The 13785-nt window shown below is 45.0% G+C and overlaps 1 protein-coding gene across 1 annotated transcript in view; it reads right to left on the reverse strand.

Annotated features, from left to right (window-relative positions):
• Positions 1-1616, reverse strand: part of LOC126099150 (uncharacterized) — a 98936-nt gene extending 97320 nt beyond the window's left edge. Inside the window, exon 1 of the mRNA XM_049910605.1 lies at positions 1528-1616. Coding sequence (XP_049766562.1) covers positions 1528-1616 — 89 coding nt within the window. The remainder of the gene's footprint in view (positions 1-1527) is intronic.
• Positions 1617-13785: the final 12169 nt, after the last annotated feature.

Raw genomic sequence — 13785 nt, forward strand, 5'->3', positions numbered from 1 at the left:
TAGTACAGAGCAGGACATGATACCATGGGGCTGGAAGTAGCTCCAGGACTACCTCTTTCCTTCCTCAACTTCAGCGGGACAGGCTGCATTGCTCTCGTCGCTTCAGAGGTGTCACGTGAGAGTGCGACCAGTTGTTTGTTTGGGGCGCTCAACATCCTGGTTATCAGTGCCCCTGCCAGTATGTTGTGAAATGAATGCGCTTAAGTGTATAAAATGCGGACTTGCTAAATGGCAGACACAATCACATTTGCTCTTTATCACTGTTAGCAGTTAAAGCTACCCTCAAGGAAACAAAATCGAGAACAGTTAACAAAATTTTTGTGCAATATATGCTGTAAAAGGAGGAATACAGCGTTAGGAAACTCAAAAAACACCGAGACCGCACTCTGTAATGGGCTGATCACTTCCGTAGTAAGTCGGTGAGCAGGTTTGAATCCTGCCTCGGGAATGGATGTCCTTGATGTCCTTAGGTTGATTAGGTTTAAGTAGTTCTAAGTCTAGGGGACTGATAACCTCCGATGTTAAGTCCCATAGTTCTTAGAGCCATTTGAACCATTTTGAGCTTGTCATAGTCTGCACTCTTCAACTCGCCTAGCAAAGAGTTTAGATAGAAGCAAAGACACAAGATAACAGCTAAAAACATGTAGGCCACCAGATTCGTCTAATCGTGACGTAAAATTGAGGCCAGGCCGTGTAATAAACTTGCTTCCGCTTTCTTATCTTGATGCAAAAGTTCGCTGGATGAGAAAAACCTGTTACACTGGCTGTCGTTATTTTGATTAGGACATCTTTTTATGCAATGTGACGGCTTGATTTTAATAGAAACAGCACGAAACCAAGTTTTTCTAGCGTAGCTGTCACGGCACCAACTTGCTTATTTTAAAATGCGGCCACCACAGTGCATTTTGACAATGTCCGACCTAACCTCAGCCATACGACGCGTTACTCTTACCCAGAAAATTTGTTTCCGTTGTTGACGACGCTGCAACTAAATCACTGGTATAAAATCTGGAACTGTGATCTGTACGCCACAGGCGCCACATGCTGGGGGCCTGTGACGTAAGTCTAAGAAGAAAAATATGCGGCATGGGACTGCACCACAATCGATGGCGTGTTAAACAAGCTTAAGTAATATGTTGCTCCTACAGGGCTTAAGTTTCGATGCATAAAGAACTTCGTAACTCTGTTCCGCGTCTTCCTCTATTCGAAGCTTCGTCTCTCTGGTAGCTGCTTGGCCTTGTCTTCGGATGTAATCACAGTGTAGGTGGGAAACTTCCTGCACTTGGCCCAGAGTTATGCAAGCCATTGTTAGGTGAGAATCGGGTTAACTGACTGCTCAGTCTACCTGAGCTACAGTTCTGGGTTCAGAGAGGAGCAGGCACTGTCGTACGAGAGCTACACTCGCAACCAGGCACAGTGGTCCTGGAGGTATCGCCCGGACAGGAACCGGTGCCGTCTGCTTCCGCGGGGCGCTTCTGGGGGCGGCGGCGGCGGCGGCGGCGGCGGCGGCGGCGGGCTGGTGCTTACCTGAGCGGCGAGCGGCGGCGGCGCGCCAGTCGTGGCGGTGCGGTCGGGTCGCGCAGACGCGGGCCCTGCGACTGCCCGCCGGCCGCCATGGCTGCAGCCGCTGCTGCCGCCGCCGCCGCCTCCCCTCCACCCGCCACTGCGAGGCTCCGCCGGTCACCACTTTCCAATACCTGTCTGTATCCACACATACGCCACGACGGTACGCGCGCAGCGGGCCAAACCAGGTCAAATGCCAAGTTGGGACACGGCCTGCCGCCATATTCGTAGTCGCGGCGTCGCCGGCACCTGTCGCCAGCACGTGTCCCTCACACCGGCACCTACCGCCCGCTTCTTGCTGCCTCCTCGCGAACTGTCAATAGGCGCCACGGCGGTGACAGGAGGAAGGAACGTCGGGGACGAAATCTCGGCGTCGTGGGACATCGTTGAGTTCAAATTTGAGCGTTGCTACCCATAGAAGTTGTAGGATGTAGCACCTCCGTTTTTTATCCCGACCTGATCTGATCGAATAGCAGCCCAATATTTATTATTAACACGACCGTGAACCTAATGGGGCTGGTAATCGGAATTGACTGCTACGGAAGTTGTTACTTTCCAGTTCGTCCTGTTCAATACTATAATACTGAATTTATGGTAGTAAGGAACACCAACACAGTTTTACTAATTACGAACTTATATTCTTCTCATAACACAAAAAGGAGACAGCCACTGCCTTCGTCATACATATCTAATTACGGCTAATCTCAGCACAAGCTTTCTTCATTTGCCATTATCGTCACACGCTAATCCATCACTGCATCCAACACTGCAATCGAAGGTTAGGCCGGTGCGGTAGACGCGAAACTAAATATCGGCTCTAGTAACGTCACTGATCACTTCTACAAAGATACTTCATCACTTTCCCGGTATTCATTTATCATTTAGGGGTCTAACCACGGTGATGGTGACACCCTTCTCGGTTAAAAACCCCGTATTCCAATAATGGGCTCCACACATACGCACACACACACTATTCCCGCCAACCACTCTGGCGCATCTCGACACTCGCTCTCACAACACGTCACAATCGATTCTTCGCCCTATCGACCTGTGCCGAGTGCAGAGTTACAGTAAGGGCCTACGGACCCCTTACAAGTAGGATCACCTATTCTCAGGAAACCAACATTCACACATTTTTGCGTGGCGTTCGCACTGAGTAAAACACAATTTTGTCTTTTCTTTCATTTTCCATTCATGTTTCGCTGAAGTTTCAGCGACATCAGTGGGCTTTTATTTTCTTACTGTTAAAAAGGAAAAATGCTCTTTACAATTTGTACACATACATATTTGAGCTTTAAAGACAATATTTACTGATTTGAAAAACAGAGAGGTTTTGTATTTATACATTGTTACCACACACTGTGTTTTTCACGGGTTTTAGCTTTTTTCTACCGCTTGTTTTCTTTCACAGTTTGTCATCTGCAGCCATATATACCATGTAGAACTTAATGTCGAAAACTTATTTCGTTCGAAGTTTTACGAGTGGGCTTTTAAGGTTAGGCCTGAAATTAACTAATTCTGCATGGAAAACTGTGTGTGTGTGTGTGTGTGTGTGTGTGTGTGTGTGTGTTCGGAGAGGGGGTTCGGGGTGTTAATGGGTTGGTGTTGTCTGATAGTTCTTCGAGGGAAGAGAACAGAGTTCCATTGCACAAAAATGTGTATTCATGAATACGCATTTCTCTGCAATAGAACTATCAGGCAACACTAACCCGTAAACATACCTGAATCTCCTCTCAAAACACACACACACACACACACACACACACGGAGAGAGTGTTCCACACAGAAGTAGTTAACGTCAAGCCTAAGCATAATATTCCCATTTGTAAAGTTTCTATATTGTTGTAATGAAAAATTGTGAAAAAAAAAACAAGCCACGTAAAAAGCATAAAAACGTAGGAAAACCACAGCGTGTGGTAACAAGGTGTAAATATAAAACTCGTCTGTTTTTCAAATTAGTAAATACTGTATTAAAAACACTAAAGAGCATTTTTCCTTTTTAACATTAAGAAAATAAAAGCCCATTGATAATGCTGGAACTCCAGCGAAACATTTATGGAAAATATAGGAGATGTCAAAATTGTGTTTTTCTCACGGCAGAAACCCTCGGAAAAACAAATTTATTGATAAAGCAAATAAGGATCTAAGAGCTCCTCCATCAACATGAGTATTCATATAACCATTAACTCACTCGCGTTAGCCAGGCAGTGCCAAGCTGAGTTCAGATATATTCCGCCTCTAACTATCGGAATGTCAGTCCCATACTTAGGAAACGAGCGTTGAGGGTAGATCCTGCCGTGGGCAAAGTCCTAGAGTTTTGCAGTTGCCTTCTCTCGAACTACCAAAAAGTATGAAGTGTACATTTGTGTCGTGTGGACGACTGCAACGAGTGCTTCTCTACAGTGTACTGTTGTACCGCATTTTTAATTAATATACGGATAAACAGAATATTGTCTTAGTTGACGATGTATCTTCCGGTTGTGCTGTTCCAGTATGTAAAACTTTTTTGTTCTAATGTTTCATCTAGAGCTGCAGTCCGCACCTTCAGAGGTGTTTCAAGGAACTCAAAAACTTTCGGACATGTCCGAAAGAACAGACACCACACGTATAATTAAGGCGAGGATGGCCAGTGATAACTTCAGTGCGAATGCACACCACGCTCGAAACCTCATGGCAATCGGCGACATGCCGCGAGTAATGAGGTCAATGGGCAAGGAACACTACATCAGTATTGTATGGATAAGCTGAGAAGTTTGGTGTGAGAGCAGGTATGCTAGGGTGTGTTGTATGTTAACCGGGGACCTAGAAACGACGGAGAGGCTGCGTAAACGCCGCATCCGCAGTGGTCCACAACCCCACGACGACTACCGCAGTCCACTTCACCCCTCCGCCGCCCACACCGAACCCAGGATTATTGTGCGTTTCAGCCCCCGGTGGACCCCCCCCCCCCCCCAGGTAACGTCTCACACCGGACGAATGTACGAGTGTAAGCCCTATGTTTGCGTGGTAGAGTAATGGTGGTTTACGCGTGCGGATTCGTGTCGGGGGACCAGGCGCTCCTTCCCGCTCCGGAAAGCCGTGCGTTTGACCGCTCGGCTAACCGGGCGGGCTTATGCTATGGTAATCCGCGCAATTGCGATGACCACTGTGTGCGGATGGCCAAGAGGTCAGTGCAACCGCCTTGTGAGCGTGTTCGATTTCCAGTCCGGCACAGATTTTCATCTTTCTCCTTTGATTTAAATCGGTGCCAACTGGCAGCTAATTCCTTTGTGTCTTGACAGAAATCTTTATCGATTAGGGAAAGTAGAAAAATCAGCTGTAGTAGAACATGCTCACCGCTATATAGAGAAGGCATCTAAATACAGAATGTAACGGGTAATTAACACGTATGTTTCTATTGGTGACTGATGGCTGTGTACTCAACAACATTACATAGGTATTTACATAATTTGCAGCCTAACAATCATAGCTATTATGAGTTGTATGTTTTTGGGTCGGGTAGTACATCTAAAAGCATGTGACAAGAGCAACACATTATGCTTATTTTCCCCGGAGCAGCAAGTCGGATGTTGAAGTATGGACGCATGGACGCAAAACAGTTAGTCTATTCTGCCAGGCGTCGTTCACGTCGCTATCCAGATGCGTCCAGGCAGTAAAAGTCAGGTCATAAAGTTTGTGATGTGTTTGTGGGAAGACTGTTCAACGCAGGGGAAAAGCAACCAGTTCAGTGAAGTGTGTACACATTAAAGTAACGCATACAAAAATATCTGCATTTGTGCCCCTTTCACCCTGTATAACAGAAAAAATCCGCCTGAATAGAGTGCTGCTCTTGGATTCAGGGAGGCGTGCCTCGCAGATTAACGATGAGGACTGGTGAGTCGACCAGCCTACATGTGGTTATTAGGCAGTTTCCTATGTCTAGTTAGGTAAATGCCGGGCTGGTACCCACCTTCTTTCTCAGATACGCGCTACGCTGACATTTAAAAAACGCTCTACAGAAACAGAAAGATGGGCTACAAAGTTTCCTTCCTAAAGGCACTAGTGACATCAAGAAAGACACTCTGAGTCCAAATGTCCCTTTACATTTCTTCAACTCGTTTAAAAATTTCATTTTATACTTATTTATTATCATTGGAAAGCCGTATTCGCAGAAAACGGAAACAGGCGAGGAAGAGCAAGAAGAAGCAAAAGGGAGAAAAAGAAGAAGAGGAAGAGAGTTGTAATGCAGAAGAAGACGCTATAAAACTTAATGATGTGTGGACAGTAGCTCTACAGAATCGATAGTTGAGTTTTGTATTCGACAGACAACAGTATATTTACGCAGATCTAGACGAAACGTTAACAACAAAGGAATTCGATGGACCACGACCATACAGCTCGGAAGATTGACCAACAACTACAGCGTGTTACTTGACAGCGTATTATACGACTAGTTTCACTCAACAGACAGGAGCGCATTCAGATATTTATTGGCCTGGTGGCAACACATGAAATGTTTAGTGTTCGATCGTCAACACAGAACGTGATACCGAGCAGTGCTTCAAGCCTCTAATGTTTTGCCACCAGGGCAATCATATCTGAGGATGTTCGCTTCCCTTGATCAAAACTAGTAAAATGAATCAAGTAATACTCGATCTTATCATTGTAGTATCTACAAAGCAGCGCGCTATGGCTGAATTTTCTAAATGCCACTTTTGTGTTGTTATAGATAAGAGGGTGAAATCCTGTGTTAGCACATCGTTTGCTATTCGCCAGCTGCTCTAAACGGACCACAGAGATTATCGCCCCCAACCAACCGGTGGATCCCCACGAAAAGTATCACCTGCCATCACTCTGTGAAACATTGCGTAGAGATTTGGTTGGAATTTAGCCCAGGACATTGGTGATCAGTAACTATACGTCTTCCCTCATCGACCAAATGCTAGGGACGAAAAACTTCTTCCACCAGCAGGACTCGAACTGGCCACTTTCCAGGGGAGTAGCTCTGGAATGGCGTGAGTTAGCGATCTCTGTCTTGGACGCGGACCTCTATAGATCTATAAAAGAAAGTAATAATTGCGTAATCAAGCAATATTGAAGTTTACCCTTACCAGGAAACGTATTTCTGTGAAGAGATAAACAACTGTGGCTGCCCAGGATACTGCCCACATTGAGGCTGATCCCTCACCTGTGGTAGAGTGGGAGGTCGTCTCGAGGTGTGGCAGGGGGCGAAAGACAGTCCGGAGGGCTGAACGGAAGGCCTCTCCAGTTTGTCTGACGAACCGGTTTCAGGCTCTGTCTCAGGCTGATACTGATCTTCGGCCGGACATGGCTGCTTGTCCTGTTCCAGAGGTTGCCCCTCAGTCTGCAAGATCCGGGCGGTCGCAGAGGGTGGGCTTACTGGTAGTTGGGAGCTCCAACGTCAGGCGCGTAATGGCGCCCCTTAGGGATATGGCAGCAAGAGAGGGGAAGAAAACCAATGTGCACTCCGTGTGCATACCGGGGGGAGTTATTCCAGATGTAGAAAGGGTCCTTCCGGATGCCATGAAGGGTACAGGGTGCACCCATCTGCAGGTGGTCGCTCATGTCGGCACCAATGATGTGTGTCGCTATGGATCAGAGGAAATCCTCTCTGGCTTCCGGCGGCTATCTGATTTTTGTGAAGGCTGCCAGTCTCGCTAGCGGGATGAAAGCAGAGCTCACCATCTGCAGCATTGTCGACAGGACTGACTGCGGACCTTTGGTACAGAGCCGAGTGGATGGTCTGAATCAGAGGCTGAGACGGTTCTGCGACCGTGTGGGCTGCAGATTCCTCGACTTGCGCCATAGGGTGGTGCGGTTTCGGGTTCCGCTGGATAGGTCAGGAGTTCACTACACGCAGCAAGCGGCTACACGGGTAGCAGGGGTTGTGTGACGTGGACTGGGTGGCCTTTTAGGTTAGATGGCCTCGGGCAAGTACAGAAAGGGCAGCAGCCTCAAAGGGTGCGGGGAAAAGTCAGAACATGCGGGCGCCAAGCAGCAATCGGTATTGTAATTGTAAACTGTCGAAGCTGCATTGGTAAAGTACCGGAACTTCAAGCGCTGATAGAAAGCACCGAAGCTGAAATCGTTATAGGTACAGAAAGCTGGCTGAAGCCAGAGATAAATTCTGCCGAAATTTTTACAAAGGCACAGGCGGTGTTTAGAAAGGATAGATTGCATGTAACCGGTGGTGGCGTGTTTGTCGCTGTTAGTTGTAGTTTATCCTGTAGTGAAGTAGAAGTGGATAGTCCCTGTGAATTATTATGGGTGGAGGTTACACTCAACAACCGAGCTTAGGTTAATAGTTGGCTCCTTTTACCGACCTCCCGACTCAGCAGCATTAGTGGCAGAACAACTGAGAGAAAATTTGGAATACATTTCACATAAATTTACTCAGCATGTTATAGTCTTAGGTGGAGATTTCAATTTACCAGATATAGTCTGGGACACTTAGATGTTTAGGACGGGTGGTAGGGACAGAGCATCGAGTGACATTATACTGAGTGCACTATCCGAAAATTACCTCGAGCAATTAAACAGAGAACCGACTCGTGGAGATAACATCTTGGACCTACTGATAACAAACAGACCCGAACTTTTCGACTCTGTAAGTGCAGAACAGGGAATCAGTGATCATAAGGCCGTTGCAGCATCCCTGAATATGGAAGTTAATAGGAATATAAAAAAGGGAGGAAGGTTTATCTGTTTAGCAAGAGTAATAGAAGGGAAATTTCAGACTACCTAACAGATCAAAACGAAAATTTCTGTTCCGACACTGACAATGTTGAGTGCTTATGGAAAAAGTTCAAGGCAATCGTAAAATGCGTTTTAGACAGGTACGTGCCGAGTAAAACTGTGAGGGACGGGAAAATCCCACCGTGGTTCAACAACAAAGTTAAGAAACTACTGCGAAAGCAAAGAGAGCTTCACTCCAAGTGTAAACGCAGCCAAAACCTCTCAGATAAACAGAAGGTAAACGATGTCAAAGTTAGCGTAAGAGGGCTATGCGTGAGGCGTTCAGTGAATTCGAAAGTAATATTCTATGTACCGACTTGCCAGAAAATCCTAGGAAGTTCTGGTCTTACGTTAAATCAGTAAGTGGCTCGAAACAGCATATCCAGACACTCCGGGATGATGATGGTATTGAAACAGAGGATGACACGCGTAAAGCTGAAATACTAAACACCTTATTCCAAAGCTGTTTCACAGAGGAACTGCAGTTCCTTATCTAAATCCTCGCACAAACGAAAAAATGGCTGACATCGAAATAAGTGTCCAAGGAATAGAAAAGCAACTGGAATCACTCAACAAAGTCCACTGGACCTGACGGGATACCAATTCGATTCTACACAGATTACGCGAAAGAACTTGCCCCCATTCTAACAGCCGTGGACCGCAAGTCTCTAGAGGAACAGAAGGTTCCAAATGATTGGAAAAGAGCACAGGTAGTCCCAGTTTTCAAAAAGGGTCGTCGAGCAGATGCGCAAAACTATAGACCTATATCTCTGACGTCGATCTGTTGTAGAATTTTAGAACATGTTTTTTTGCTCGCGTATCATGTCGCTTATGGAAACCCAGAATCTACTCTGTAGGAATCAACATGGATTCCGGAAACAGCGATCGTGTGAGACCCAACTCGCTTTATTTGTTCATGAGACCCAGAAAATATTAGATACAGGCTCCCAGGTAGATGCTATTTTTCCTTGACTTCCGGAAGGCGTTCGATACAGTTCCGCACTGTCGCCTGATAAACAAAGTAAGAGCCTACGGAATATCAGACCAGCTGTGTGGCTGGATTGAAGAGTTTTTAGCAAACATAACACAGCATGTTGTTATCAATGGAGAGACGTCTACAGACGTTAAAGTAACCTCTGGCGTACCACAGGGGAGTGTTATGGGACCATTGCTTTTCACAATATATATAAATGACCTAGTAGATAGTGTCGGAAGTTCCATGCGGCTTTTCGCGGATGATACTGTAGTATACAGAGAAGTTGTAGCATTAGAAAATTGTAGCGAAATGCAGGAAGATCTGCAGCGGATAGGCACTTGGTGCAGGGAGTGGAAACTGACCCTTAACATAGACAAATGTAATGTATTGCGGATACGTAGAAAGATCCTTTATTGTATGATTATATGATAGCGGAACAAACACTGGTGGCAGTTACTTCTGTAAAATATCTGGGAGTATGCGTGCGAAACGATTTGAAGTGGAATGATCATATAAAATTAATTGTTGGTAAGGCGGGTACCAGGTTGAGATTCATTGGGAGAGTCCTTAGAAAATGTAGTCCATCAACAAGGGAGGTGGCTTACAAAACACTCGTTCGTCCTATACTTGAGTATTGCTCATCAGTGTGGGATCCGCACCAGATCGGGTTGACGGAGGAGATAGAGAAGATCCAAAGAAGAGCGACGCGTTTCGTCACATGGTTATTTGGTAACCGTGATAGCGTTACGGAGATGTTTAGCAAAGTCAAGTGTCAGACTCTGCAAGAGAGGCGCTCTGCATCGCGCTGTAGCTTGCAGTACAGGATTTGAGAGGGTGCGTTTGTGGATGAGGTATCGAATATATTGCTTCCCCCTACTTATACCTCCCGAGGAGATCACGAATGTAAAATTAGAGAGATTCGAGCGCGCACGGAGGCTTTCAGACAGTCGTTCTTCCCGTGAACCATACGCGACTGGAACAGGAAAGGGAGGTAATGACAGTGGCACGTAAAGTTCCCTCCGCCACACACCGTTGGGTGGCTTGCGGAGTATAAATGTAGATGTAGATGTAGATGTAGAATATTTCTTGATGCTCTAGAGTGGAATCTAACTAAGTGCGAGAAAATACATTTGCTATAGCATAATTCTCCGTGTGAGAAAATACATTACAAGCCCTCAGTGCAAACTGAAACACCGTGAGAAGTCCCTTCTTAGACGTGTCACTGATCATAAGGCAGAAAAGCGCTTATTCGGATCAAAGCTGTTGCGGTAGGGAATGGTGGTGTTATCATCTAAAAGATGTAGTATTTGCATCGATATAGTACTTGTTAGTTGCTACTATAACTTGAATAAAATAAGTCGAGAGACTGTACTTTGGGGGGAGGGGAGCAGTATTGCCGACGTGCAGCCACTCACGATAGTCAAGGCGCTTCCGGTACCTGTAAAACAAGAATCATAGCGAGCACGTGGTGCTCGAGAAAGAACTGCGGTTGGGTGATGGTTTGTCCCTACCACGTGATTCACTGAAGCATCAATCACAAAGTCATTTTAATTAAAGAATGTTTTTTTTTTCAACAAATCTCGCAACACTAACATTCCCATGTGCTTCTCAAGATGTCGTCATAAAACCCTTATGAAAAAATGTAGTCGAGGTTACTCCTTTTAAATCAATTAATATCTGGTTTTCCCTGATCGACTAATATATTTCCCTTGATAAATTGACTGAATAGTTAAAGACACTCAGCATTCAGGTTTTCCTTAATAATACAGTGTCACAGCTGCCCTTACCAAAGTGACATACATGAAAATATCTACAGGCAGACGACAAGCTACTGTATTGATCCGCCTCGGTTGCAGCAAAGCCTTCGATAAAATTGCTACATTGTAATTGTAAGAAAAGAAAACTTAATGTTTTTAACATGGCTCACAAATGGTTTGAATCTTATACGGCGACAGTGATTTATAATGAAGGGAATACAAGGAAGCAGTCGAGAGACATCAGACGAGATGTTACTCTATGGTGAATGGTAGGACCATTGTTATTTTCTTATAGTACTATATAAACTGCATGTATTCCAAACTACAACTTTTATGTAACTATAGTATTCAGATGATCTTCAGCTGTAGATAAGCAACAGATCAGACAGTGAAACGGCGCTTCTAAACTCCAGTAATGAAGTACTCTAAGGTGTCAAAGATTGGCCCAACGAAATAGGACTTCTGTTGGCACCTACTAAATGGCTAGTAATTCTCAGGTTCATTAACAACTATTCACTGCAGCGCGTCGTTTCGCAAGTCGTTCTAAATACAGAATTCTCTTTCAGTTTCCTTTGAAATTTTTCTGCATGGGCAAATACTTCGCGCGTGACAGAATTGGTGTACGTCGTTTCCTACTTCACAAATACATTTTGCAGAGATACGGAAAGTAAATTATTTTGACAGGCTAGTTGTGCCCGTATTTGATAATAGTGACGTCCCACAATGTAGCCCACACAGGTACAAGCGCCAGCAGATTAGCCTAAGGCTCCATTTCCTATCTGATATACCGGGCAATCAAAAAGTCAGTATAAATTTGAAAACTTAATAAACCACGGAATAATGTAGATAGAGAGGTAAAAATTGACACACATGCTTGGAATGACATGGGGTTTCATTAGAACAAAAAAAAGTTCACAAAATGTCCGACAGATGGCGCTGGACAGCAAAACGTCAGTGACTGCGCATGACAATCGTGTATAAAAGGAGTTGTAATGAGAGAGAGAATCAGATGCGCCAGCAGTCGCAGCATGCTGACGTTACCTGAAAAGGCGCTTTTAGTGAAACTGTATTATCAGAATGGGGAATGTGCTGGTTCAGCGTTACGATCCTATCGCCATAGGAAGGGGATTCGAACGGGTAAAGGTCCGTTGACGAATGCAGCTGTGGCGAGAATGATTTCGAAGTTCGAAGCCACGGGGTTGTTTATACGATAGACCCCGTAGTGGTCGACCGAGCACAAGTCGTAATGCTGCTGAGACAGTTCAGGAAGAAATGGAGACAGCAGCGGGTTCGTCTATGCACGGGGAAGTCAGCGCTCGTGCAGTCGCACGTCGCACCGGCATTCCATACACTACTGTTTGGTTGACACTTAGGCGTACCCTCCGATGCTATCCGTACAAAATCCATCGGCATCATGAACTGTTACCTGGAGATTTAGTGAAGCGGAGGGCATTTGCGGTGTGGGCGTGTCGTCGAAACTCCATTGCATGACGAGAAGGTCACGGTATGGGTTGAATTTACCACATCTACCGTTATCGGGCCTTTTTTTTTTTTCGAGGAAATGCGTGATTCTAGTTTTGTAACGGCTACCGTGACTAGTGAGAGGTACGCCAATATGTTACAGAATCGCATCATCCCCAGCCTGGCTGATAAACACCTGCTGGAACGTAACGATGCTTATGCAGGATGGCGCTCCACCTCATATTGCTAGACCCGTGAAAGATCTCTTGAGCGCGTCGTTTGGTGATGATCGTGTGCTCAGCCGCCACTTACGTCATGCTTGGCCTCCCAGGTCCCCAGACCTCAGTCCGTGCAATTATTGGCTTTGGGGTTACCTGAACGCGCAAGTGTATCGTGATCGACCGACTTCTCTAGGGATGCTGAAAGACAACATCGGACGCCAATGCGTCCGGACATGCTTTACAGTGCTGTTCACAACATTATTCCTCGATACAGCTATTGTTGAGGATTGACGGTGAACATATTGAGCACTTCCTGTAAAGAACATCATCTTTGCTTTGTCTTACATTGTTATGCTAATTGTTGCAATTCTGATCAGATGAAGCGCCATCTGTCGGACATTTTTTGAACTTTTGTATTTTTTTGGTTCTAATAAAACCCATGTCAACCAAGCAAGTGCATCAATTCGTACCTCTCTATCTACATTATTCCGTGATTTATTCAGTTTTCAAATTTATACTGACTTTTTGATCACCCGGTATATGACTACTACAACGTTGGGTGATCCCATTACTCCTCTCTACTAATAACTATCCTGGTTTCGTACGATCTGAAAGTGCATTTGCTGTACGTTTGGTTTGCTTTATCTTCTCCTCAGTAAACATTTACGCAAAAATCTGTCCTCGAGTTCATTCCTACATGACATTAACGTAAACACTCCACTGTGTAATAATCTGCTCCGAAACATCAGTGTATTTACACATTTGCGTAACAATATGTTGTTTGTATGTTATTTCCTGGGGAAGTCTTGTATATAACTTCATTCCTCATTTTTCTCATCTTAATTTTTCTCTTATTTCCCCTCTTTACTTATTTCTATCCATTTGTTTGCTTTTATGTTACAAATGTTGTAAAATATATGAGGCACTCACCATAAAAATAAGCCATATATTGCTCCGCAATAAAATTAAAGGCTCGCTTTTACGAAAGTTCGTAATTGTCTCCACTGTGGCGTAAATGTTTGAAATTTGGGTCAGAGGTACCTACAGCCTTTCTCTGAAATGATGCGAAAGC

Source organism: Schistocerca cancellata, chromosome 1, assembly GCF_023864275.1.
Source record: "Schistocerca cancellata isolate TAMUIC-IGC-003103 chromosome 1, iqSchCanc2.1, whole genome shotgun sequence".
In the NCBI taxonomy this organism is placed as follows: Eukaryota; Metazoa; Arthropoda; class Insecta; order Orthoptera; family Acrididae; genus Schistocerca; species Schistocerca cancellata.